The sequence below is a fragment of the Postia placenta genome (assembly GCF_002117355.1).
Source record: "Postia placenta MAD-698-R-SB12 unplaced genomic scaffold POSPLAscaffold_2, whole genome shotgun sequence".
Classification (NCBI taxonomy): domain Eukaryota; kingdom Fungi; phylum Basidiomycota; class Agaricomycetes; order Polyporales; family Adustoporiaceae; genus Rhodonia; species Rhodonia placenta.
The window spans coordinates 3139197-3165831 of record NW_020169833.1 but is presented as its reverse complement, the minus strand read 5'-3'; the positions used below and the strand labels follow the sequence as shown (position 1 = coordinate 3165831).

General features: G+C 53.1%; 5 protein-coding genes and 1 non-coding gene across 6 annotated transcripts; 3 read left to right on the top strand and 3 right to left on the bottom strand.

Moving 5' to 3' along the window:
• Positions 1-191: 191 nt before the first annotated feature.
• POSPLADRAFT_1064822 (hypothetical protein) lies at positions 192-5310 on the top strand (the record flags this gene model as incomplete). The annotated part of the gene is made up of 8 exons (XM_024481853.1): positions 192-464; positions 3542-3804; positions 3863-4082; positions 4138-4248; positions 4305-4504; positions 4555-4695; positions 4752-5196; positions 5254-5310. 8 exons carry the CDS (start codon positions 192-194, stop codon positions 5308-5310), a joined length of 1710 nt encoding a protein of 569 aa, XP_024343448.1.
• A 180-nt stretch (positions 5311-5490) lies between these two features.
• On the bottom strand, positions 5491-5569 carry POSPLADRAFT_t28. The gene has a single exon. It is a non-coding gene; the product is annotated as a tRNA-Cys (tRNA).
• A 3174-nt stretch (positions 5570-8743) lies between these two features.
• Positions 8744-10319, top strand: POSPLADRAFT_1132445 (hypothetical protein; the record flags this gene model as incomplete). Its single annotated transcript, XM_024484216.1, has 5 exons — positions 8744-8887; positions 8942-9240; positions 9295-9520; positions 9571-10118; positions 10169-10319. Coding segments are annotated over 5 exons (1368 nt in total), but the record flags the coding sequence as incomplete, so codon positions are not given.
• Positions 10320-10709: 390 nt separating this feature from the next.
• Positions 10710-11818, bottom strand: POSPLADRAFT_1131254 (hypothetical protein; the record flags this gene model as incomplete). Its single annotated transcript, XM_024484046.1, has 2 exons — positions 10710-11686; positions 11794-11818. The coding sequence occupies 2 exons, from the start codon at positions 11816-11818 to the stop codon at positions 10710-10712; spliced, it is 1002 nt and encodes a 333-aa protein (XP_024343446.1).
• A 2152-nt stretch (positions 11819-13970) lies between these two features.
• POSPLADRAFT_1132375 (hypothetical protein) lies at positions 13971-17375 on the bottom strand (the record flags this gene model as incomplete). Its single annotated transcript, XM_024484204.1, has 6 exons — positions 13971-14166; positions 14383-14405; positions 16085-16630; positions 16681-16791; positions 16839-16947; positions 17002-17375. The coding sequence occupies 6 exons, from the start codon at positions 17373-17375 to the stop codon at positions 13971-13973; spliced, it is 1359 nt and encodes a 452-aa protein (XP_024343445.1).
• A 1178-nt stretch (positions 17376-18553) lies between these two features.
• Positions 18554-26474, top strand: POSPLADRAFT_1178089 (hypothetical protein; the record flags this gene model as incomplete). The annotated part of the gene is made up of 15 exons (XM_024488567.1): positions 18554-18837; positions 19497-19746; positions 19816-21189; positions 21247-23027; positions 23078-23651; positions 23702-23833; positions 23886-24278; positions 24333-24407; positions 24458-24632; positions 24690-24768; positions 24819-24957; positions 25008-25234; positions 25288-25708; positions 25760-25968; positions 26024-26474. The coding sequence occupies 15 exons, from the start codon at positions 18554-18556 to the stop codon at positions 26409-26411; spliced, it is 6501 nt and encodes a 2166-aa protein (XP_024343444.1). The 3' UTR covers positions 26412-26474.
• Between the last annotated feature and the right edge of the window lie 161 nt (positions 26475-26635).

Below are 26635 nucleotides of genomic sequence, written 5' to 3'. Positions count from 1 at the left end.
TCGCCTTTCCTCTGCCACGCGTACTTCTCTTATCTCTTGCGGGGGTGCAGAGATCCTCCCGCGCAGAGTAATATTGTGTTATCATCTGGGACAAATCTGTCGCACTGGTGACTACTATATTATGTTTTGCCTGGTTGAGCTCGTGTGCAAGAAGTGTCTGCTCTTCTCCCAGCACCGCCTCTCCTGTCGCCATGTTCCTGTTCCCAGTGGGACTCGTCTTGAGCGCTCTGCTCACTACCGCCTCTTGCACGCCGGCATCTACTGGCTTGCATGTGCTTGGACGCCGGGATAGTCCTCCGTCTGGCTTCACATTCGTCGGAGCAGCATCGCCAGACTCCGTGCTTAATCTGCGCATTGCACTGACGCAGAGTGATCCAGCTGCACTCGAGGAAGCGCTCTATGACGTTAGCACGCCTTCTAGTTCGAACTACAAGCAGTACCTGAGCAAGGAAGACGTAAGTGCGGTACAGCAAATATCGTTATTTTAAATGACTGGACCGCTTACAGGCTGCAAACTATGTGTCGCCATCCTCCTCGACCCGGTCAGCTGTGGACAGCTGGTTGCAGCAGAACGGACTGAATGCTACAGTATTGACTCCTGCTGGTGACTGGCTTGGTGTCCAGGTCCCCGTCGAGCAGGCGAACGATCTACTGGCTGCACAGTACAACGTCTACGCACATGAGAGCACGGGCAAGCAGACCATACGGACCTTGACGTACTCAATTCCGGATGATCTGGTGGGTCATGTTGCGGTGGTGTACCCGACTACAACGTAGGCTGCCGATTTCCCTTGGTCGGGAACATGTTAGCTGATTATTCGGGTCCGACAGATTCCCGAACACGCACAGGCTCGCGCCTGTGTCTTCGGTAAAGGCCTCACAACGGCAGACGCGTGCACGAAGCGAGGATGTTGCCTCTTCGTGCGCGGACGAGATCACGCCGGCATGCCTGCAGTCTTTATACGGGATACCCACCACTCCCGCCACCGAGTCGTCCAACAAATTGGGTGTCACGGGATATGGTGACAATTGGGCTAACAAAGCAGACCTCAAGGTATGCTTGGAATGAAGTAACTATCTTGCAATATCATGAACGCAGGATGCACAGACGTTCCTGAAGTCATACCGTACGGACCTGTCGGCTTCCACAACGTTTTCGCTCGAGACCTTGGATGGTGGTTCTGATCCTCAGGCGTCAGACGATGCCGGACTAGAAGCTGTACGCTTACCCCTGATCTCCTTGCACTACTGTGTTCTCACAATGCCTCGTAGGATTTGGATACACAATACACCGTCGGCATTGCTACCGGCGTGCCCATCACCTTTATTTCCGTAGGCGATCAGACCCAAGACGGCGACCTGGACGGCTTCTTGGACACAATCAACTATCTGCTCAACCAAGACGCGCCTCCCCAAGTTCTGACGACGAGCTATGGAGACTACGAACCAGACATCCCTATTGCAATGGCAGAGTACGTGGAGGCTTCAAGCAGATTTGAGCTGACCTCTGAGGCTTGTCTGACATGGACAGGAACTTGTGCAACGCGTACGCGCAACTTGGTGCACGTGGGGTATCTCTGCTATTTGCCTCAGGGGACGGCGGTGTCTCGGGAGTCCAGTCCGAGTCGTGCACAACCTTTGTCCCCGAGTTTCCCTCTGGATGCCCCTAGTGAGTTCCCTGTAGGCCGAGTATCCCTGTGAGCTGATTAGGGGCTTGGGAAGCATGACGTCCGTCGGGGGTACTACTGGTATAAACCCCGAGACAGCGGTGTATTTCTCGGGCGGAGGATTCTCCAACTACTGGAGCAGGCCATCATACCAGGAGTCCGTCGTCTCCGACTACCTCTCATACCTCGGGGACACGTACTCGGGCCTGTACAATGCCTCTGGGCGTGGCTTCCCTGATGTCGCCACTCAGGCAGAGAACTTCATAATCGCCTACGAAGGCGACTTCGAGACTGTAAGCGGCACGAGCTGCGCAAGCCCGACCTTCGCGTCCATTATCGCCCTGCTCAACGATGAGCTTATCGCTGCCGGAGACTCGCCGCTCGGGTTCTTGAATCCCTGGTTGTACTCGACGGCCGCGACTTCATTTACGGATATCACTTCGGGAAACAATCCTGGTTGCAACACTGATGGCTTCAACGCCACTGTGGGCTGGGATCCGGTATGTCTCTGCATCAGGAGAATGGCCTGGAACTGGAATTGAACCATCTTATACAGGTCACTGGGCTTGGAACCCCCAACTATGCCAAGCTGAGGACTGCCGCAGGCTTGTAGAACGAAGGAACGAGTCATTGGGAGCTTGAGGGCGTGGCGAGGGGCAGCATTCGCGAATGAACGCAAGTGGTAATGACACGCGCTATTCCTGTCGTTATGTTGTCATGTGAGATTTTCAAGGGAGCATCACGATTTGCAAGGGTCGTTAGGAGCCTCCGCACTTAAGCCACACTTTATCAGACGGGCGCCTATTATATCCATCAGGGACTGCCGTACTACGGGCGCCTGCGTGGCCTTTCTTACGCCACGGTGCGGGCAGGGATCCTCACTGAGGATCCTCCGGTCCAAACAGGTCGACATGTGTCCCTCACCTGCTGAGCATGGGAATCTGCATCCAGCTTCCGCACTGACCCTTCTGTCCCAGTATCTTAATATTCTGGGAGTCTTGGGCTATAGTTCTATCCCCGCCGGCAAAACGGAAGCTCTTCAGCACATGCCATATGGATTACTCTGCGTCTCGGATATGATGCTCGCCGTGTGCTTCGCCGGTCCCAATGCCACAATGGGCGTGTCTGCGTCTCGGTAGCCAAGCTTAAGATAAGCAATTTCCGGATTTATCCTGCTATCACTGGCCTTGTGCCATGCAGCTTGTTCGACGGGCTGCTCGTTCTGATCTATTCTGATAAATTGATTATTCGCGCGATGTTCTGTACTCACCGTCACTGATGCAGCCGTTCGGTGCATGCCTATCGGACGTACGTCCGTTGCCTCCTCTCTAATCTTGGACACTGACCGCGGTGTGCCATGCATTCCAGGAAGAACCTCCTGATACTTTCCGCATAGCTGTCCCTGGGCACGCGTCTCCTTTCAGTCCTTACTATGATGCTGCTGGTGTCTCCGGTTCCGTGGGCTCGCGCTTGAGTGCCTACTGGCGCACGGTATAAACGGGCGCCATAGCAAGCCCATCTCTACTGACCGTCGCCCGACTTAACAATGCTGCGCTTTGCCTTAGTATCTGCTTACTGTCTAGTGTCGGTGGTCGGCCTTGCGTCTGGCCGCACCATGCGCCAGTATGATCGCAGAGCAAATATTCCCGCTGGGTTCACCTACGTTGGTCCTCAGGACGCCAGTACGGTTCTCAGCATCCGTCTGGCAATGGCTCAGAGCAACCCGGGAGGACTCGAAGAAGCTCTGTATGATGTCAGCACGCCTTCGAGTCCCGTTTACGGTCAACATCTAAGCAAGGAGGAGGTACGCCAGGGTCTCCGTGTATTTTTAACTGAAGGACTAATCTTTTGATCATTCACGATAGGCGGCGCAGTTCGTTGCGCCTTCGCCAGAGGCTGTTTCTGCGGTGAACGCGTGGCTCCAAGAGAATGACATCACGGCGAAGACCCTGACACCCGCTGGCGATTGGGTGGAGGTCCAGATTCCGGTTAGCAAGGCCAATGAGATCTTCAACGCAGATTATAGTGTCTTCAAGCATGAGAGTACGGGGAAGCAGACAATTCGAACGCTGTCGTATTCTATCCCTGAGGAACTGACGGATCACGTCGCCATCGTTCACCCCACCACGACGTTCGTGTTATTCTATAGCATTTTCCCTACGACGGTGTACGTGTCTAACGATATCCAACCGTAGATTTCCGACGTATAAAGCGAGCCTGCCTGCATTCCGGAAGGTGTCTAGTCGTGCTGCCAATACCGGCGTGATCGACACTGCGTCGTCGTGCGCAGACACTATCACTCCGGCCTGCTTGCAATCGCTGTACAACCTTCCTTCCACACCTGCTACGCAGACGTCGAACACACTTGGTGTGAGCGGTTTTAGTGACCAGTACGCTAACCAGGCCGACCTTGCGGTACGCGGACCCTGTCTATGATACCGAATCATGCTTCTAAGCCCCTCCCAAACAGACTTTCTTGGAGACGTACCGCACAGATATGTCATCAGACACCACTTTCACTGTCGAGACGCTTGATGGCGGTTCTGATCCACAAGACGGGTCTGATGCCGGTGACGAAGCTGTACGGTGTTCCCTGGAATCTGTTGTGATATTCCTCGCTGATGGAACCACACTCAGAACCTGGACACGCAGTACACTGTTGGACTCGCAACTGACGTGCCTGTCGTCTTCATTTCTGTGGGCGAGAACACCAATGACGGGGACCTCGATGGCTTCCTAGATATCATCAACTACTTGCTCGCTCAGGACGCTCCCCCACAGGTCTTGACGACCAGCTATGGTTCAAGTGAATCTGACGTTCCGATTGCTATGGCTGAGTAGGCGATTATCTCCTTCGCCCAGGCCATATTGCTTATAATCACTTCAGGAACCTTTGCAATGCCTACGCTCAACTCGGCGCTCGTGGTGTTTCCATCTTGTTTGCATCTGGAGATGGCGGTGTCTCTGGACCACAGGACAGCCTCTTCTGCTGGGACTTTGTCCCCACATTCCCCTCCGGGTGTCCTTAGTACGTCACAGTTTTCAGCCGCATTCTCCTTATCCCTTACTTTCCACGTCTTGCAGCCTAACATCGGTCGGCGCAACCACTGGCATCAGCCCCGAGACGGCTGCGGACTTCTCATCTGGCGGCTTCTCCAACTACTGGGGCGTCCCGTCATATCAGCAGTCCGCCGTGTCAGGCTATCTCTCGTACCTCGGTGACACGTACTCTGGGAGATACAACGCATCCGGCCGCGGCTACCCTGACGTCTCCGCCCAGGGCGAGAACTTCAACATCGTCTTGGACCAGGACGTCGAGTCGGTTAGCGGCACAAGCTGCGCGAGCCCCACCTTCGCGTCGGTGATCGCGCTGCTCAACGACGAGCTTATCGCGGCGGGCAAGTCGCCCCTCGGCTTCCTGAACCCCTGGCTGTACTCCACCGCTGCATCCTCTCTGAACGACGTCACCTCGGGCGACAACCCGGGATGCTTCTCCGATGGTTTCTCCGCGACCACAGGCTGGGATCCCGTAAGTCGTAGGCGTGCTAGAAGCGTTGAAGCGGCACTTACGAATGCACTTGCACAGGTGACTGGGCTGGGGACTCCTGACTACACAAGCCTTCGTACTGCAGCCGGATTATGAGCATGCATTGCGTGTGAGGCTAAGGACTCGCCTTGTACATTAATTCATACTAGGGTCATATATAGCAAATTCACGTGTCTTGTATTCGTATGTGGGACATATGCTTCCCATGTGAGATGAATGGATCATGATGCGAGTAACATGTTGAAGAATCGTACAATAGGCGCGGAGACGAAAAAGAGGTCTCACCGTGGATCGAACACGGGACCGTACGATAACCGCACTGCAATCGTATGCTCTACCACTGAGCTATAAGACCACCGCTCGTGGAGCTACAAAGCACAATATGTACTGTATCCACTGTTTCTCGGAGTCAAAAGTGCTGCATTCCTCCAAGTCAGACCATTGCAGTGATCAACCCATTGTAAATGAGATGGCAAGATAAGGATTTATGCTTGGCAGTCTTACTGGAAAGATGACTCATTATTACATGGTGGCAACAAATCGTGGCACACTGGTGGTGTGTACAGGACCTAATGTGCATATTAGCTGAGTATCAGAGCTCCCACAACTGACTTCCAGATGCTCTAGGTGCAAGCTGATTGCAAGAAGTCCTATTGAAGATCACCTTTCTTGAGCTGTGTACTAGGAAGAACTTCTGCTGAGTACACAGTTGAGGAAGGGTGATCTCACCAACAACACAGATAAGTGTAATACAACCTCACTAGGTCAGTTACAGCTAGGATCAGCAGTGTCACCAAGGTGTTCCAGCTTTGACTATTAAATTGAGTCACTCACACACTTCAAACTGAGGCTTGGCAAGCAACTCACATCTCATCATTGGGCATCTTCATGAAGCCAATGAGCTGGACACACAAAGTAGTTGTGGTGCATGAATACCTGAATGTGGATGTATCTGAATGTATATCGGGAAAGCAAGCCCTCGGGGGTCAGCTTGCGACAGAAGAAGACATGCCCACTAAGTATCTCTGGCCTCCTGCTGTCAAGCATGCACCCCTCAACCACCGGGATGATCCTGGATGGAGACGCACTCACCCCAGGTCCATCACCACAACGCCTGCCGCTGCAGTGAACACACTTGACAAAGGTCGGGACCTCGAGGGTGTCTGCCGAGGTTTGATCTACACGCATGATTATGAGACATACTTATTCAGTCATGTCCCATGTCAGCTATGAAAGTAATCTCTGAGCGCGCGAGTACTCTTGTGTTTTGTGCCCACAGCTGGCTGAGTTTACATTGTGGAGAAGGTGACATCAAGCTCGACCTATTGACGTGCATAGCTGGAGGAGAGCTGGACATAAAGCTGGAGACGACACACTCATTGTCTGGGAAAGAGGTGGTGGCCAGACGTCGCTGTCTGGATCTGATCTGGCTGTGACCCGATATGGATGTGGTGTACCAATTACATGCAGTCATGTGATCGAGTAGAAGGATGCCTGCTTCTCGACGCCTTAGTACTATCGTCTATCTGACTTCTCCCTTGACGTCCAACTATACACTTCATTCACCATCCTTGTCGCATATACCTAACCCTCATCTATACCTTATTTTCTTCTATACTCTGGGAATCGCAACGGGCACCATCGGTCGAGGCTCCGGACGGAATTAGAGCATTCTTTCGACGCGATTGAACAGCTGCGTAATTTTGGGACTGCTATAATAACTGCTCGGGCATATGGTGGGCTTAAAGTCTGAAGAGAGTACCAACAACGACGCTGGCAGTACTAAACCCGCATCAAACTCAAGCGAGCAGAACACGCCAGATGCAGAGGATACCAATAAAGACTTGCCATCCGCGCCTGCTGTCCACTTGAATGGAAGGCCCACATCAAGCCTTTCATTGAAGCGTGGCTCATCTGTCAACGCCCCAACCACCGACGATGGCTGGGGGTCCAACTTCTGGGTCACTTTGTTGGACCCGCAGGTGCCTACTTAGTCGCTCTCACATCCCACCACACGCTGATGTGGCATCGTCATAGACCCAGGTATCATTCTACGCATGTCCTTCCACCGGTGAAGTCAGTTGGGATCCACCAGTCGGTAACTTCCTGTGAGTCCTTCTGCCGTTTACCCTTGACCAGTTTATGGAGTTAGATGCTCGTCATAGACTACCACCGAATCCTGAAGGAGAATGGTGGGAAATGATCGATGAGACGAGCAATCTAGCGTACTACTATCACACCAAGTCTGGCGAAACAACATGGGAGCGCCCGCAGGCATTCGTAATACCGTTGGGTATCCTTCAAGTGAGTCTCTTGCTTGCTGAATCTACCTACAAATCATTGAGAATTTGCAGAATACTGCTCTTGGCCGCAGGTTGTCTATCCGACGTACTTCACAGCTTGAGCCTGAATCACCGAAGTCAAAACCAGAGCGTGTGCCATACCGCCGCTCTCGATCGTATGTGAGCGAGCAGGATGTATCTGGCCAGAATCGCTCTCCCAGAAGCACCCTGCAGAACCGCCGGTCGCAATCCTCGACGCGTAGTTCCCCCGTCAAGTCCACAAATGTCAACTCTGGCTCTGGTGGCTATAAGAAGTCGGCGCGTCGTCCTTCGTCCAGCGGCGAACCTATGAATCCCACTTCGGGTATCGGTGGCGGCCCCCTTTCGTATCCTCGCGGGCACCCTCTGGCGCCTATCCCTGGCTCGCCCTACATGTCCGATGCTTCATCGCAGGCAAGCTCGCCGACTGGGCGCAAGTCCGTATCACTAGGCGAGCGATCTACAAAGGGGAAAGCACAGGAAACGGAGCGGCACAGTCATTCAGGGCGGAGGAGCATTGCGGACGATCTGGCGCTAGGGCGATCACGCTCGTCCAACTACTTGTCGTACCGGTCTCCGCAGCCACAGAGTCTGAGTGCCGCACTAGAGATGATCGCCTTGTCTAGCTCGCAGTCATCTACCTCCACCGGCAAGCACCATGCTGTGTCAGACAGTAGTCATGAAGAGCGTTCGGCTATGCAAGAGACACGCAGAGCACGCACAGATGGCGGCCACGACGAGCATGCATCTCAGGACCCACGGAGACTACGCATTAGCACCGATCCGCTCCCCGACACGACATCTCCGTCTCCTACGTCCCCCGCGTGGTTGAAAGGAAAGAAGAAGGAGAAGACCCTTATGCCACCCTCGCCTCGAAGACCAATACCTGCACTTCCTCACCTCGGCGGGCGGAGCGTATCCAACCCGATACCTGTGTCGTTGCATGGAAAGGTGATCAGCAGCCCCATCTACAATGCAGGTACAACTTGTTCGTCGGCCCTGCGGAGGTACACCAGATTGATATCGCGCTGCTCGCTTGTCAGACGCAACCAAGATGCTCAACCCAGTGCTGGATCTGATGTCAGCACCAATCGCCGTCGAAGTCTATCGCAAAGCGACCCGGACCTCAGATGATTCACTCAACACGGGGTAAGCCTTCGTTGCCTGTTTTTGAACGAGACCATTGACATCGGACGGTGTCCAGAAGGTATCCAGTGCTTCCTCAAGATCTCTCGTCAGATATCCAGCAATTTGCCGAGACTTACTTTGCCAAGCAATACTTCTCAACACATCGAACGGGCTTTCTGTTCAAAAGAAAGGTCCCGGTGGAGCAGTTGATGTCGTGGCAGAAGGTCAGTCGAACATCGCTACTTTTATGGCTGCTTCTAACCTCTCCCCGTATGTAGCCCCTTCTGAGCTCCCCTCTCCTTATGTTGAATAAGTCACTGCATAAGGACGCCTTGAAACTGTTCAAGGTCATCCAGCATGTGATGGGAGACCGCGAGCGCGATCGGCCAGTGGGCTCGCGAGCAGGAGCAGATACTCACGCGCCTCACAATGCGTCCACTCCCTCACTAGTTAGCGGATCATCCGCTGCTCTGCTAGAGGAAGAACGGTGGCTGTTGAGCGAAGGGCTTGCGCATGGAGAACTGCGGGATGAGATATACTGCCAGGTCATGAAACAGCTCACCGGGAACCCTAACACGTGCGTCGCTATTTGCTGCTGAAGGACATGCGCAGTTGACTGACATGTGTTCAGTGAAAGCATCTTTAAAGGCTGGCAGCTTCTTTGTGTCCTACTCGCGACGTTCCCTCCTTCCAAGGACTTCGAGACCTACCTCCGCTCGTACCTTCAGCAGGCTACCTCACATCATGAAGGTCGGACTGATGTGATGGCGAAATATTGCCTGCGACGATTGGCGTATGTCTCGCGGAAAGGACCACGGGGAAAACCACCTACTGTCGCCGAAATCGAGACGGCCTCTGTCAGTGGTATCTGATTCTCTCACAACTCCTAGCTCACGTAGTTTCATAGGATGCCGCTTTCCATCCCTCAATATTTGGAGAATCACTGGACGCAGTGTACAGACTTCAGGAGCGGAGTTACCCCCACATGAAAATCCCGATTATTCTCCCGTTCCTCGCAGATGGCATCCTTGCGCTAGGAGGTACCAAGACCGAGGGTATCTTCCGTGTGCCTGGAGACGGAGATGCTGTCTCTGACCTCAAACTTCGCATCGACAAGGGTTACTATAGTCTTGATGGTGTCGACGACCCTCATGTCTTGGCTTCGCTCATGAAGCTCTGGTTACGCGAGCTTTGCGATCCCCTTGTTCCGGATGAGCTGTACAACGATTGCGTCTCGAGCTCGAAAGATCCGGACGCGTGTGTGCAAATCATTCACAGGTTGCCGACAATTAACCGGCGGGTCGTTTTGTTCGCCGTCAGTTTCTTGCAGCTGTTTCTAGACGAGAAGATTCAGGCTGTTACCAAGATGACCTCTGCGAATCTCGCCTTGGTGATGGCCCCGAATCTCCTCCGCTGCAACTCGGAGTCAATGGCCGTTGTCTTCACAAATGCCCAGTGAGTGATTATTTAAGGCTGCCGCGCCATCACAATTGACGCCTCGATAGGTACGAACAAACGTTCGTGCACAGTCTGCTCCTTCACCTCCAATGCAACGCAGTAGATCCCGACTACATTCCCAGCCATGGTCAGGGTGCCCTCCCGCCGTCGAACGCGGCACCTCGAGGATCTCAGTCACGCCGTCATCCTCATCATTAGCGTAATCCCGGATCTAATCTCGATACTGTAAGCCCCTGCATAACCACTCACGTTCCTTACCCACACTTTCGCGTCCATTTTGACTCGCACTCAATCTGTTGTATGATCCTTTGGAACCGTCTGCTGTCAGAACTAATCTACCCGGTCGTCCTTCGCTAACTCAACCCTTTGGTTTTGGGTACTAATACTATGGAATCTAGAAAATATCTATCTCATTTATCGTCTTCCAGATCAGCGATACACTAATTAGTGCGCGACAAGAGAGCATAGAGTTTCTGGACGGTACATCTACGTCTGCGGCCGAGACACGTACCCGAAGATGCTAGGATTGCAGCCTTCTTGCACGTGTAGGCTCTGGTACGACGCAGAGCATAGAACAGCAATGGTGCATTAATGTGCTGTGGGGTGACTATCACGCTTCAGATCGTCCCAACGACCAAATTCCCACTCGTCAGACCCTTCGTCGTTGTTCAGCGCCTTGGCTTTCCAACTCTCCTGGTCGGAAGACCACGCTTTCCTCGGCCGGGGCGACATCTTTTCCGATGCAGTATTAGAGTGTCGGCGCGGTCTCCAGGACCGCTGTCTCGCCGTGAAACGCTCGATGCGCGCAAGCATGTCCCAGACCTCCCCGCTGCCAAGTTTGCTCTCCTCTTGCCATAGTTCGCGCTCGCCCACCTCGCGACGAATATGCTCCGCCAACTTGCGGGTGCGGTTGTCCATTCCAACGCCGTTCACGCGCATCTCCTCGAGCGCATCGCATACGCCCCGCAGGTCGCGGAAGCAGTACCACCGCGTCTCGATGAGCTCGTTATACGCTGGCGTCGTGCACCCGAAGACATATGATGGGATCGAGAGGTGCCGTGCGTAGTCGAATATTGACAACGCAAGGTGCGGGTCTGTATACTTCTCGCGGAAAGTGCGAATGAGAAGAGCGACGAGGTGTGGGTACGACGCCGGTTGGAGTTGCACTGGTCCATTGACAGAGCGTCGCGCATTGTCCTCATATCGTTTTGACTCGTCGAAGACTTCCCGCATGGCCCAGTCCAGTAGCTGCTGGTCTGTATTGCACAACTCCATTTCCTCCCTCTTCCTATCAAGCTCCTCGTCCGCCTCAGTTGTCCACCGGACCTGTTTTGACTGCTGGCGTAATGTGCCCATGAGGTCGCCCAGAGCCGAAGATGATCCTCGCCCAATGCCTGAAGAGCCGGCTAGGCCTTGCTTCTGCTCCGAAGATGCGTTGAAAATGATCTCAAACATCTCGTCGAACGTATTTATCTCGCGGGCTGTCATGGCCTGGCGTTTGAGCGAGACCCTGTCTCTTTTTGAGCGAGCTGAAGAAGGAATGAGCGGTGGAAGGTCATTGAGGTCTGCAAAGACGTGGTCCCACGGCGAGACAGAGGAGGAGAATATTGAGTCATCTTTGCTGTTAAGGGTGTCATGCGCATGTCCGCAGAGTAACTCTTGATATGCTCACCGTTGCTTATCCGTAGTGGGAGCATGACTTGTGGAATAATTTCGTGAGTGCGAGTAGATTCTAGAAGGACCGGGGATGGGTTTGCTGTATGGGTAGGAGGGTAGTATACTATTGCAGCACTGTGACGCTCGGTCTTTTGACAATAACAACGATCCTGGCGGTAGAATGGTGTGAGCGCAACAGATAAATGTTCCGAAATATAACAAACCTGGCGTTGATGACCGATGCCAGCAGGTTATTGCTCGTTTGAATGAAGACGTGCCCTGCATTGTCATGCCTCCTTTTTGCCGTAATGTCTTGACCGCACGAGCTTTTGTTGTTAATCGCGAGAATTGTGGCCCCGGAGTCTTCTGACAGAGCTAAGTATGTATACCACCAGAAAGCGGGTGGTCAGAGAGAATTGCGGTGAACACAAGCAAAGTGCGCTGCGAAATTCCAATCCGGATCGGGCACTCACACGCGATCACGTGTCAATGTCCGCATTATTTAAATTACCGCGACTTGCCAGCAGCTATGCCTCGTCGTCGCGTCAATTTCGCACAGGAAGAGTGAAGTTCGCGCACAAGCTCTTCAGGAGTGTGCCAAGAGCGTGGTCTCAACGTTCCGCGCTCTTAGAAACGGTGAGTCAGTTGTTGTTCATCACTAATGACGACCTATGCACTCTATGTAGGTATTTCTGAAGCTCATGCCCTCGCTCATTTGGTAGATGTCGTCTCAAGCTCTTAGCAACAACCTCATGATGAGAACCATTTTCCAATCATTCCAGACTCCTGAGTCGGTGCAAGAAACGCGGACAGATCTGGCTCGCACAGCAGGTGTCTCTAAAATGTTCTCGGAACATGCACTGGACGCCCTATGGAGGAGCCTTGATAGCTTAATGCCCCTCTTTAGCATTCTTGGCAATGCTTTCCGACAAGTGACTCTGTATGAACATGGCGTGGATGGTGCTACCACTACTTGGGTCTGTTCAGTTCCAGTCTGAAACGATTTATTCCTTCTGACATATCAACGGACTAGATGGTATGCGGGCGTATATCATGCGAGTACTGGTCACGATTCGAATCTTATGCGCGTCGTGTACGAATCCTTGAGTGCCATGACACGTTCAGGACGGTCCATCCCTCAGTGTTCTATCTGTTACGAGAAAGAAACGGAAACCAGCCTTTTCTACCAGCCTTGATATCGCTTGACTGGTATCAACAATACCTTGCAATCGGGTCCGACATCTTTCTTGCCCTGTCGGGTTCACTTCGAAAGGTTGTCCTTCGTTACAGCGCCAAAGATGCTTTACAGAAGCAGCGAGCCAAAACTTCGCTAGGAGAGTGGGAACATGGTTGCGGCGAATGGGACAACGTTGTAGGGAATGCTCTCATTTCACTCTCCTCTCATGCTCCTCACCTCCAGAGGTTTTATCTCAATGCCTCTTTACACCCGCATGCGCTGGACTTGTCTGGCTTTCGGAACTTGCAGCGCCTAGAGCTGTGCGTGCCCTTCGTCACAAGGTCCATCGTCCTAGTTTGCATGCAAATGGAGCATCTCACACGCCTGGCACTCGACTGTCCAAACCTTTCTTGGCGTGAGGACCTTGGCATTTTGGTTGGCTTCCGCTCGTGAAACAACCTCTGCATCAAAACAACATCGTCTCCTTTTGTCCTTCAGCTTCTCAAAATGATCTTGTCTTCCTCTTTGATTTCCGTCATCCTCAACGTATGGGGACCTTCACCGCAAGTTTTGCTTTCGATCAGTATGCTGGCAAGAAAACTAACGGTGTGCTTCAGACAGGTGCATGATGCAGAGTCATTGTGGAAGCACGTTGCTCTTGCGGACATTATGAATCCTCTCCTACGCCAAGAGCAATTGGAAGTCCTTCGTATTCGGGTTCCCTCCACGCTACTAACAGAAAGCGACATTCAAGACACGGTGACTGCCTGGCCAGACCTCCGGGAATTGTCGCTCGTTTCCGGTGGTCACGAGTCTACCCTCCCCATCACAGTGCTTTCTTCCTTCGCTTTTCACCACCCTTCATTGTATTCTCTCGAAATGGGCTTAGTATGCCACATCGATGTGCAAGCGCTGTCAAGTGCAAATCTATTTACATCACATGAACTCCGCCAGATCAGACTGCGGAGACGTCACGGAGAAGCGACGTCACCTACTGACAAGGTTGCTCTGGCGCACTACCTTGATGGCCTGTTCCCCCATCTCGAGATGGTAGGCACAGACAGGTTCTCGCCGCCGGAAGCGTTATCGTACTGGGACGAGATAGTTGTCATCTTGAACTGCCTCAAGCAGGCGAGGGCGCGCTTGAAGGTGAGGTTGCGTTGCGATATCCACGGAGAATTTGGGAATTTGACATTTGCGCACAGGGGATTTCTAGATCTGGGTCATGAGGATGTGGCAACATGCAAACAGGGCATTTACATGACGTTTGGATGAATGATCTCCGATATAACGCATGATGATCACGACGGAGATGATGATTCGCATCGTACTTTATAAATACGACTTGCTTAGCATGTGCTTAGCTAGCCTTTCGCTCGGTCTCGATGACTTAGATATGTAGTGATGTGATAGCTTAAACTCACTTACTTGTTCACGTCGAGCTTGCTATGCTGTACTTATTGCGGACCAAGTAGTTTCCTAAAAGCAGAATGGATAAATCCTTCAACCTGCGCCGGCTCCGTATATCATGTCTGACGGTTCAAGGCATCATCTATCCATTCGTAGCCCTGCGAAAGTACAGGAGGCAGTATAGGTTCATCGTACGGGACAGTTCAATTGCTAATGTTTTATCATCGAAATGTAGGACCATGATAAACAGGATTCTTCCAACATAGGCCCTTGACCTTGGTCCGCTAAGCCACATATGAACCTTAACACCTGCCAAAATGGGCGGCGTCGAGGTTGTATGTGATCGAGATCTCGAAAACGCGGGCTAGCCACTGCTCTCTTCCAGTCCCGTCGTGCCATGGTAAGCGAGATCTCCAAGGAGGGGAAGTGCCAATGGCTCTGGGCTTAACATACACACTTTGCAGTTGATCTTCTCTGTCTTCAAGACGCTGACTGACCAACGCGTCACCGTCGAGCTCAAGAATGACCTCTCGATCACGGGCGTGCTCAAGTCGGTCGACCAGTGAGTGACCTATCACGGCTTACCGTCTCGTTGATTCATGTGCTGTGAGGTGGCTCATAAAGTGTGTCTACGCAGGTTCTTGAACATCCGACTGGATTCCATCAAGGTGCTGGACGAGGCAAGGCACCCACACATGGTACGTTAGCTGCAAACGCGACAGCGCGCGACACATTCACCACAATATATCTCAGATGGCGGTGAAGAACTGCTTCATTCGCGGATCAGTCGTTCGGTACGTGCAGCTTCCTGCGGAGCACGTCGACACCCAGCTTCTAGAGGATGCTACAAGAAGAGGTATGGCCCCAGCCGTTCTATCAGGATTATTATATATAACATTGCTTCTCCCGCAGAGGCTGCAAGTCAAGCCAAGCGATAACTTGGCGCGACGATCGTAAAATACGGCAGCATTTAATGTTCAAGCTAACAACACGCCCATTACAGAAGGTAAACAGCGTTGTTGTAGTAAAGAGTCGGTCTCTAGTGTCGGGAACTCTTCTCTGGTGTGTCTTGTAATTTTATATCCCTCGTCATTAGAGAACTACGTGATCCTCCAAATCCCCTTGGTGAGGCGTGCCATGAACGCAACCAATTTACACAACATGTTATACATCGAACTTCACCACCTGTCCGCCTCCACTACGGTCGATCTTCAATAACCGCTTTGCTACACATCCGTAGATAGGTCGAGTGACACCTGAGCCGCCGATCGCAGTGACCGCGCTCACTCCCAACTCCGCCGTTTTGGCTGATAGCGCCTCCTTCAACTGGGTCAGCGGCATCGCATACGCTGGTGGCGCGGACAAAAGAGTCAACAGCATGTACCCCGTGAGTACCTGCTGCGCAGTGGGTTGCCCGGATGCGCCAGCGGACGCTGAGGATGCAGTGTTATTGAATGAGGACAGACTGGCGGTGGGAGAAGCTGGCGCAGGCGTCATGCTGGAGAGCGTCCGCAGGTGGGCGCTATGACGAAGATGTCAGACGAGATAGATGAGAGCAGGACATGACTAACATAGTCTCTTTTGCCCGTGGGGGTTTGCTTCCACTACTGCCTGTTATATCGAACGAGTGGCCGGGCATGATGAGCTCGCCGACAGTGGCCCAGATCTTCGACTACTTTGAGGTCAGCCCGGGCTAGGTGTCCTTACAGACAGGACGCACCACAATATGTTCCAGCTCTGTAGTGACTCGGACCTTCGAGCTCCTTGCAACACCGTGTGTTTCCGCCACTGGTGGCGGTTCTGATGCAGGCTCGAGAGCAGCCTCTGCTACTTCATCTGGAACGTCGACTGCCCCGCCTGGTGGAGGCTGACGCATCACAACGGTCTGCTCCTCTTCCACCTCATCCTCAGGGGGTCCGTCGACAGACCCCATCGATTTGCCGTCGTCCATTGATTCAAGCTCTGCAATATCGGGCTCGAGCTGCGTCTCGGGTTCATCGTCTTCTGCGACTGCTAATCGCGGCAAGGATTGAATTGAACTACGAACTGGCAGCGGGCTTGCGAATGAGACTCCCGATATGTCACCTACGTCCACATGCTCATCCAGAAGAGACTCCCCGGTGAAGTGTAGAGTGCGCGCCGAAGCTGCAGGTGTGTTCCAGAACGTTTCCTCTTGCGCATCAGCAGGAGGCGGCGTTTGTAGGTTTGGCCTTGCCTTCGGCGTTGCTATCCTCGCAGAAGCTCTCTGCTTTAGCAAAGCGTCTTTCTGAGTTTGTGGGTTAATATAAGCGGAGACCAGGAACAAATGAGACTCACTCGCTTCCGAAGCTCACGAATACGAGCCTGGGCTTCCCGTATTCGCTTCTCCTCCTGTCTGATTGTAGCCTTAGGGGAAGCGGGTGGGCTACACGCATCTGCCGTCGCATGCTATACTTAGTCGGCGCCGCACAGATGATAGCATACATTGAACTGACTTGCTTGAGTTCATCATTGAGTTTCCTCATGCTCTCGCGGACGACGTCTAGGTGCTCCGTGATCCGGGTCGCTTGCTCGGCTGCCCGAGGCATGGGCCTGATCGACTGGCTGCCGCCCTTGGTGTGAATGAGAGATCGATAGTGGTACAAGTAGGCTACTCACTAGCGGTCGAGATACTTTATCGCCGCTCGCGCATACACCTCTGGTTCATGCTCGCCCGGCCGCTGTGGATTATGGCGCCCCGGCTTGGGTACGGGCGGCTTCTTCAGCGGTGTCGCGCCGTGGAACTCGGCGCGCGTGATCTCGCTGGTAGATGCGCCAGTATTATCTACGTCCGGGACTTGCTTCGAAGGTGCGACAAGCGTGAAGAGGCCGAGTTCGGCGGGGTCGATGTCGCGGATGAGGTCGCCGAGCGGGGCGTGGAGAACTGCTTTGGTAAATGGGCCGGCGGTCTCGGACGCGCAGCTAGCAGCATTTAGGCGTATGTTTTTAGCGAGTAAGCATATGCGGTCGACGGAGTCGGATAGGCTGCTCATCGTACGCGATGATGAGGACAAGCCCTGTGTTCCAGTCAGCGTTTACCTTCTCGACGCGCTAAAGGCTGCCCTAAAGAGAACGCGTGACGCGTGATGTACGCCTGTATGCGCTTCAATCCAGCGTCAAACTCCTGGACCTGGATGCGTATTCTGTATACTGGACGTCTATTCTTGATGCTGTGCCCGCGAGACGTGATCTTCGGGATGTGATGTCATCACAGACCTCAGTGACCAGGTTCACAGCATTAACAATACCGCTCAAAGACCTAGCCCGAGAGACCAGAGTATCTCCTTGATGCTGCTGCTGCTCATGTCGCATGGTTGCGGGCCCGCGTGAACGTATATGGATACATATGTCGTGAGTCATGCGTACGTTTTCTGTCAAGTAGTGCATTACACCGCCTCTGCAAAGGAGTATGCACCGCAGCCGCCACCAACCGCTCAAACACAGTTCGCTGGCTAGGGAGCCCAGCGCTTTGAAATGCTGGCGCGACCTTTCTCTCCGCCGCGTCAAGATCTCATGTGCGGGATAGGATTCTCTCACCGATGCGTTTGCTGTAACCATGGTGACCACTGGATGATACTCATACAGCTCCCTTCAATGACGGGGTGTTCCCGTGTCAGCGGTAGGCGCGTCTATAATGGGACACAATACCCATGCCTAGTCTTGCTGTCAGATCTGACATTTACGATTCTTTGCACATTACTGCAGTAGCTGCGAAATATTGGATCTTCATCCTGTCACGGAAACTTGTCCTATAGTCCGAAACCGCACTTAGGATTGCTTTGTCTATATTGTTTATATGCCCTACCGCAATCGCTAGTCTATAACGAATCTGGTCTCGCTCATCTGAGATGGTATCCTGATGATCACAAGTGCATGTTGCAGCGAAAGATTGAGCAAAGATGAGGCTTATGTATGGCAACGCCTGGCTAGATAGGCGCCCATATAGTTGTACCTCTTCCATAACTTGGCTTCAAGTCCGTTCATGCTGTGCAGGTTGTTCAGAAGCTCGCTTTGAATTGTTCGTGCGATTCTATCTGAGAATACATCTGCAGGAAAAGCTTATATCCTGGCCGTGTGGGCGCATCGCCGTCGGTGATACCCAGCTGCAGTGCAAGCGCTGCAGTATACCCTCGCAGCACGCATCTGATACCCATTCTCGCTCGCCCACGACATGGTTAGCAATCTCACCCCTCCTGTGGGGCAACGGAAGGGCGTATGGGAACCGCTTCCACTCATTGTCTACGGATACGCTGTGCACCCACTGTCGCCTAATCGCCGAGATACCAAGCTCTCGAGTCGTACTCGCGGATCGACATGGACCAGTACTACCGACGCGTCTGGGGACGACCACCTTGTGCACAGAGACGTAGTTTCTCTTGAAGTGGGAGACAATGTGTATGCTTTCGAGCAGTATACACCGAGGGACAAAGAAGTGGAAGGGGTCTGGTATCGAGGGTACGTGCTCTTCTTCCTTCTCTGCTGATGAGTCTGCTATGCCCCTTCTATATTGCGCACACATCTCGACAGACCCACTGAGGCTTGTCATATCGGGAGTGGCATAGCTTGGTATACCTTGCGGTTTTCAATCGCTATCCTGGTTAAGGGCGCTAGGTCGCACTGGGATGTAACCCCGTCTAAGCTACCGCATGAGTCCAATTGCGGGGGACTTACCATGTCTTCCGATGCTCTCATATGCATAAATGGTCAGGCGACTGGATTACGAGTGGTGAGCCAGCACATATCTGTCATGCCAAATGTTCTTCGTACACACGCCGGGCTACCTTGAGTATGACCTTTCGCATGCTGCCCGTGAGTCGAAGGTCCTATGAGAGCTCGTTCTGATCTGCAAGGACCTTCCATTCGGGACACTGGTGCATACTTTGGCAAACACTTTGGGTGCTCTGCGAGACAATGCCAAAATTACTTTTGGAGACTGTGGTCATTTCTGGTCGGGAGTACCCTGATTCTCCTGTGAACAGATGCCTTCTTGTATGTTTGTGCGGCGAGCTCATACGAGAGACAGCCAGTCCTTCCATGTGATAATCAGCACTGTTTTTCCAATTGTTGCTCCTTATGCCCAGGCGTGTTGTCCTAACGCTTGTCCTTACATACAGGTATGTTGTATGTACCTCGCGGAGACCTCAAGTAAACTGGGCGCAATCTTCAGAACCATCGAGCTCGAAACCCACCGCCAAGGCAGACGACGCACAGCAAGTATTCATCGGTATCTTCCCTGCATCACACATTTTCGTCCGCGACCAGCTCTCGGACGCGGAAAATCGACTGGATGATTTGGCAAGCTCGCTGGCGACGAACCTGAACAGCCACCAGTCCGAAGTCTACAGCCAATGGAACAGGGACAAGGTGATGGGCGGCGCTCAAACACCCAAGGACGAGGACGGCCTGTCAATGCGAGACGGTATCTCGATGAAGGACGGGTTTTCGATGCGGGATGGGTTCTCAATGCGGGACGGGCTCTCAATGAAGGACGGGCTGTCGCGCAAGTCGTTCAAGCTGATGCCTGGGCCGGACCAGGCGAGCTCAACGCGCGCGCGGCTTCCCGTGTACCCCGCGAGCCTGCGCTCGGCGTCGCCGACAGAGTCGCAGGTGATGAAGCCATTCCCGCCGCGCCCGCTGCTGAAGTCGGCGGACGACACGATCTCGGGCGCGGACCAGCCGATGGTGGACGAGATTGCGTCTGCACTGCGGGAGTGGCATGCGCTGATGTTCCAATACCTCGCGCGGCGCGACTACAAATTGTTCCAGCTCGTGCGCGAGCACATCGAGGCGCTCCACCTTGGCCGGCGGCAGCTGCTTGCGCAGACGCTCAGCTCAGAGGAGACGATAAACCTCCGTCGGGACTGCGTCGTTCGGCTGGTAAGCGGGAACCTGGTCCAAGGCCTGGACGTCATTGTGCGGCATCCCACGGGCGGCGGCCTGGTTACGGTCGACGTGGAAGGCGAGATCGACTCTCGCAGCTGGATGAGTGCGGTGCGGATGTACTCGATGCAGGTCTCTCTCGCGTACATGGATGTCTCCCCTCCAACACACCCATACAAGTCAGGCCGTCTCAGCAGATCACTCGATTACTCTGCCTCCGCTACCTCCCAGGTGCATTCCGCATTCCCTGAGTACCCACGCAAAATCCAACCGCGGCTCACAGGCTCCTTCGGCTCGTTGAACGTCACGCAGCCAGTGAAGGCGAAGTTCTACCACGTTTTCCTCGATCTGCGGGCGTTCGTCGCGTCCCCGTGTGCCCCGGGAGAGACCGCTGAGCTGATCTTTTCCCTGTTCAACAAGAATGATGCTCGATTCGTGTCGGAGGATTTTTGCGCCGTCCTCAATCACAACGGCGTGTTGGCTCGTGACCCTTCGGCGCGTATCCGCACGATGTTCACAGATCTCGTGCAGTCTGATGCCCAGGACTCGATATATCTCGTCTGCAAGATCGTGAGGAATGGGTCGATGAAGATGGGAAGCAGTATGGGCTCGATCTCGGAGGGCGGGAGGCGTGTGTCGGAGGCGTCCATTGGGCGTGCCAACGGGAGCGGAGAATCCCTCCCGGCCAATAATCATCGCAACAGCATGTCGGCAGATCTCCCGATACACTTTAGGAGGCCGTTCGGGTGCGCAGTGCTCGAGCTGAGCCAGCTCAACGCGATGGCAGCAGACCCGACCGAGGTATCGTCGACCAAAGAGCACACAATGCCCATCTACATCCCCAAGAACGAGGCGACCTTCTCGATGCTGCATCAGGATATCCTGAATAACAACGTGAAAGAGTTTGAGAAGTCCCCAAGGCAAGTCGTAGTGTTATGTCATATCATAACGTGCCCCGTCAGCTGACCGTGTGGAAGGGCGGAGATGATGGCAGTCTCAATCAAGGTGTTCTACGGAGATGCGCAGACCATTGTGCGCGAGAATACCTCTCTTCTTCAAGACATACCGCTCAGTTTACGCTTGGGATTCCCGGACGTCGTCTTCCCTGGGGATGACCGTAACGATCTATACATCAAGCTATGGAGTGGAGATTTCTCACCGTCTCCGCGGCGCAGCGTGAACTTCGGCCGAGGCCAGGTAGGCAACATGGGCGGCAATGTACAGGTCACGATCGAGATGAGGGACCAGGATGGACGTCCAATCGAGGGTATCATTTCTCAATGCAGCGGGGAACCTCCTGTGACGCAATTCCACTCGATGGTCTTCCAACGCACCGGTCAGCCGACATTTGGCGAGCTCATCAAGATTCAACTCCCACTCGAGGGGCCACAACGATGGCATCTGTTCTTCACTTTCCGACATCGCAATTCTAGAGAACGGTCCATTGGACGGTCTCCCGATGTACCTGAGCGCCCCTTTGCCTTTGCCTTTCTGCCGCTCTTCCCCGATGGTCGAGCATTCCTGGAAGATTACGCACATACGCTTGTTCTGTATCGGGCAGATCGCCTCAGTCAAATCAGCGCAGACCTCTATCTTGCTGCGACGCCCTGGCTACCTGCAAACTCAAAAGCGGAGCAAGTTTTCGTCCCGGTTGAACTCCAGAGGCTGGCTCCTCCTATGCGAGACAGTCTCATCATTCGCTCCTTGCTATGCTCCACCAAGTTCACGCAGAACTCCGTGCTTCTGAGCCTACTAAACTGGGAAACACTAGTCGACCAGAAGCTCCTGTCCACCGTACTCACCAAGTTCACCTTCGTGGGCGAGGTTGAGATCGTCAAGTTTCTCCGCGATATCTTTGACTCGCTCTTCGCCATCATTGTGTCAAATTACAACCAGTCGGGCGAAATGGACCATCTGGTGTTCAACGCCCTTGTGACAGTATTGGGCATTGTCCAAGACCGTCGTTTCAGTAACTTCCAGCCCGTATTGGATGTCTACATTGAGAGGCATTTCAGTTGTGCCTCAGCATCGTCCCATATGATTCATTCTATGAACCGGCTCTTGCAGGATCCTACGGCTAGCGAGACCGCTTCACAATTGCGGTCGGCTTTGAAAGTCTGGCATTATATATTCAAATTCATTGTCCGATCGCGAGAGCTCCAGAAAGCTAAGGAGCTCGGGATGGGGGGCGGAGCAACAGCAGACCATCTGGAATCGAACTTCAAGCGAGAACTGAAAGCGCATCTATCCGAGGTCAATCGTATGATGTCAACTACCACCCCGCCGTCTATCATAGGCACGCAGACAATTGCCCTGCAGCACTTCACCTCCATTCTTCCCGAGTTGAGCAAGGTGTTCCCAATTGTCGAGCTTGTCACCATTGCCACGACATTTGCCAATGCAATAGCCACAAACAAGGGGAAGACTGTCATTTGGAAGCTTATCATGTACTTGCAAATAGTCAAGGGCTTCCTTTTCGACAATCCCAAGTCACGCGCTTTGCTCGTTGAGAACGTGGTGTTCTGGGTGAAGCCGCACTTCGGTCGTTATGATGAATATCTCCACACACAGTCAAGCGACTCGGACAATGCGCGAGAGTCTGCGCGTATTCTCTGGCTAGAGAGCATCCGACTATCAATCACCATCGTAGCGATAATACTCGACAAATGTCTTTCAAGCCTCGTGGATCCCTCCACGGTAGCTGACCACAACAGGCTGAGGGAGGAGCAGGATAACATCGAGTATCTGTTGTCCGTGATACCGAGGTGGGTGGTCGTGCTATTCCAGAGGCACTGACTTATCCGCTTTCGGTTAGGTTGTTGGAGTCGTATCTGGAATATCAGAATCCAGCGTCACAAAGGGCGATCGAGCGCACCCGTCCCTTGTCTCCCATTTCGTCCACGTACCCGGTCCCATTCCCAGAATCTTATCCGTTCTCACTTACGGCTAGTCTGCCTAGATCAGCTGCGACTCCCTCCGCCTCCTTCGAATCGAAGAGAGACTTCAACCCTGGACTGGGGGAGGCCGCCATTGTACTTCTTGTGCTTGTCTCGTCAGCCCAGAAGAAGCATTTGCTCAGCTTTTTCGAGTCGATATCGGAGATCGAAGGCCGTGACAACTTCGCTGCCTTCTTGTTGCAGTGCTTCAAGGTCATTTCGTCTATCCTGGAGAACGACGCCTTTCCCAGCAACTGGCTCAATGTGAACATTCTAGCTCACAAGGTCTTGATCAAGCTCATGGACCCTATTGCAACGCAACTACAACGAGAATACATCTCACGCGAGGGGTCGCAGCAAAAATTATATCCGAATCTTTGGCGAGAGGCGTTCAGTGTCCTGCTGAAGCTATTGTCCTCAGAGCAGTTGGTTATCGAGGAGCTGAGCCCTCAGGTAGGCCGCGCTACATCTGTCAACGAGATGGTGATGACATGAGTTTCCAGAAACGACGGGCTGTTTGGCGCCTCGGTGGAGATATTAGAGGAGATGGCGCGATTCTCCTATTGCGCTTATGGGAAGCATTGAACTGGACAGAGGAAGAGGGAGTGAGTGAGGGTTCCGGGAGAAGCTACGGAGTACGTCTTGGAAGCGTGCATACTTTGATTGTTCTGACACAACTGTCATTAGCATTATCAAGCTGCTCTCACACCCCTCGTGGGGCATGTGGTCAATCTCTGCCTCAGTCATCACGATTCGCTGCGCAACAACGCCGTGCATATTCTCTACTGCATGATCATATCTGAGTATCACACTTCAGGGCATTTCGATCGGATAGAGAATGAGCTCGTCAGCAAGCTCGATACCCTTTTCATGTCCGACAGCAAGGGCGACGATATATCTCGTGCATTCTTCATCGGCTATCTCAAACATCTCTTCGACGAATCAACCGAAGTTGATGACCAACTACGGGTCAGGGTGTCTGACTTCCTCAGGGAGGTAGACATGTTCCTTGAGTTGCTTCTCAGTGTTCGCGCGTTGCCTGAAGGCGAAGAGTACGCGGATGATCGTGTTATTGCCACGGTATGAAATGGCATCCTTGCTCGAGGATGTAGCCTGATCGGATTGTGTCATTAGCTCCGCCTCATGAATTTCATCCGGAGAAGTGGCCGCGACGAGATCTACATCAAGTATGTCCACCAGCTAGTGAATGTGAGCCAGTTTTATGTCCTCGTGTCTTGACATCGCTAACAGCATTTCAGATGCATCTACAGGCCCAGAATTACGTTGAAGCCGCCCTCACGCTCAAGCTCCACGCTGATCTTCACGATTGGGACTTGAACACGTTCGCTCCCCCAATGGAAGAGCTGGGGTTGCCACAACAATCGCACTTCCACCGCAAGGAAACACTCTGTCTTCTCATTCTGGATTACCTGGGTGAGTCCTCATCTAGCTGACGTACCGTATCCTTGGTTTGACCACTACATCACACAGGTAAGGGTAAAGCATGGGAAAACGCAATTGATATATGTAGAGAACTGGCAATTCAGCATGCCGAGGTGACCTTCAATTAGTAAGCTTTGTCCCTATTCGTAAACGCAATGGCTTCTCACTTCTTGTCAGCACTCGGCTAGCTGAGATTCTCCGTCACGAAGCGGCACTTTTGGAACATATTGTGAGCGAGCAGCGATACTACTCTGATTACTTCAGAGTGGTGTTCTATGGCAACTTCCCTCAAGCTATTCGCAACAAGCAGTTTATCGTGCGTGAGGCTATCGTTGGCATCTGCTCACCGTTTTACATTCTTCGCAGTACCGTGGCTATGAGTGGGAGAAGTTTGGAGCATTCTGCGAGCGAATGTTGAACAAGCACCCCGGTGTTCAGCTGCTGAAGAGCACAGGGGACCCTCCTGTCGATATCCGCTTTGGCAACGAGCAGTACATTCAATGCACTGCTGTCATTCCCGAGCCCGATCGGGAGCTACCGATATTCACAAACCCAGACGTTGCTCCACCTATCCGTTCCTATTATGAGCACAGGTACGTCTCCATGGCGCACAATATGAACAGTATAATTGAACACTTTTCGGTAGTGCCATCAACGTATTCAGCTTCTCTCGACCAGTGATAAAGGTGGCAAGCGACGGTGCTGAGGAGAAGTGGATCGAGAAGACATACCTCACGACCGAAGAGGCCTTCCCCACTGTTCTGCGTCGGTCTGAGATCGTCGGAGTCGAGCCGGTCGAGATCTCACCGGTACAATCGGCCTTACACGAGGTTGAACAGCGTACACGAGAGCTAGCTAAATTGAACATGAGGTTCTCAGCGTTATCGAAGACTGGACAGGCGGTCTCTACCACTGCGCTTGCGATGGCTCTCAATGCGGCGGTGGACGCACCCATCAGTGGCGGCATTGGTGCATACCGGGAAGAGTATCTGAGCGGCGACTATGTCCAGAGATATCCTGAGCGTGCAGAGGAGGTAGAAAAACTGCGGAATGCGATAGATGAACAGGTGAGCATACACAACACACACAGAGATTCAAGACTGAAGTTGGCCTACTAGGTCCGCGTAATCTATGATTGTCTGCAACTGCATGGAGAGCTGTGCCCTTCGGAGATGATGACGTTCCACGGGACGCTTGAAAAGTTCTTCCGCAAGAATTTCCAGGAAGAGATTCATCGGCTTGCCGTTGATGTGGCGTCGCTGTCGCGGGATCTTGATTATGCGCCATCCTTACGTTCACGGCCTTTACCTCAGCCAGAGCGCCAAATGTGAGTGAATGGAGATTAACGCACAGTACAAACTTCACGCTGATTGTTCCTCCAGGAGACCGTCACTAGGAGTGGTTCCGGTGCAAGGAGGGTTCTTGACGGGATCACCTGTCCTCTCGCCAGCGTCCTCCCGCTCTCAACAGGAGAATATTCAGTTTAGCGGCGAGATGCCACAAGCCAAGCAGACACCCCTGCAGCAACGACTGGCGCATCTCGTACGGCACGGATTCAACGGCGTCGCATCGGGGCCTGGAGACATCGTCGGAGCCGATGATATATCCGAGGAGTCTCCCCGAGACTCGTTCATAAACACAGGCGCTGCAATGGCCACACTGTCGGGTGCAGCGTCGTTCACGACTTCGACGATGGGTAGCATAGGCTCTATTCGGGGGCGATTGTCAAAGTTTTCCAGCCTTAATTTCGCGCGAAGGGACGGGCTATGAAACTGTATCGTTTATATATTCTCTCATCTATCGCTTGTAGGAATGAATCATGCTTTCCATCTTTGTTTGGCAAACTTTGTGTATGTGCATGCAGATTTTATGTTATTACTATATCGTGTAGAACGCCGTAATGCATTCTGAGGAAGGGAGAATCTCAGTGATGGTAGCACCGATTTGCAGCAGGGCAGTCCCCGGGAAATGAGTTGCTAATGCCTGCGACCTAC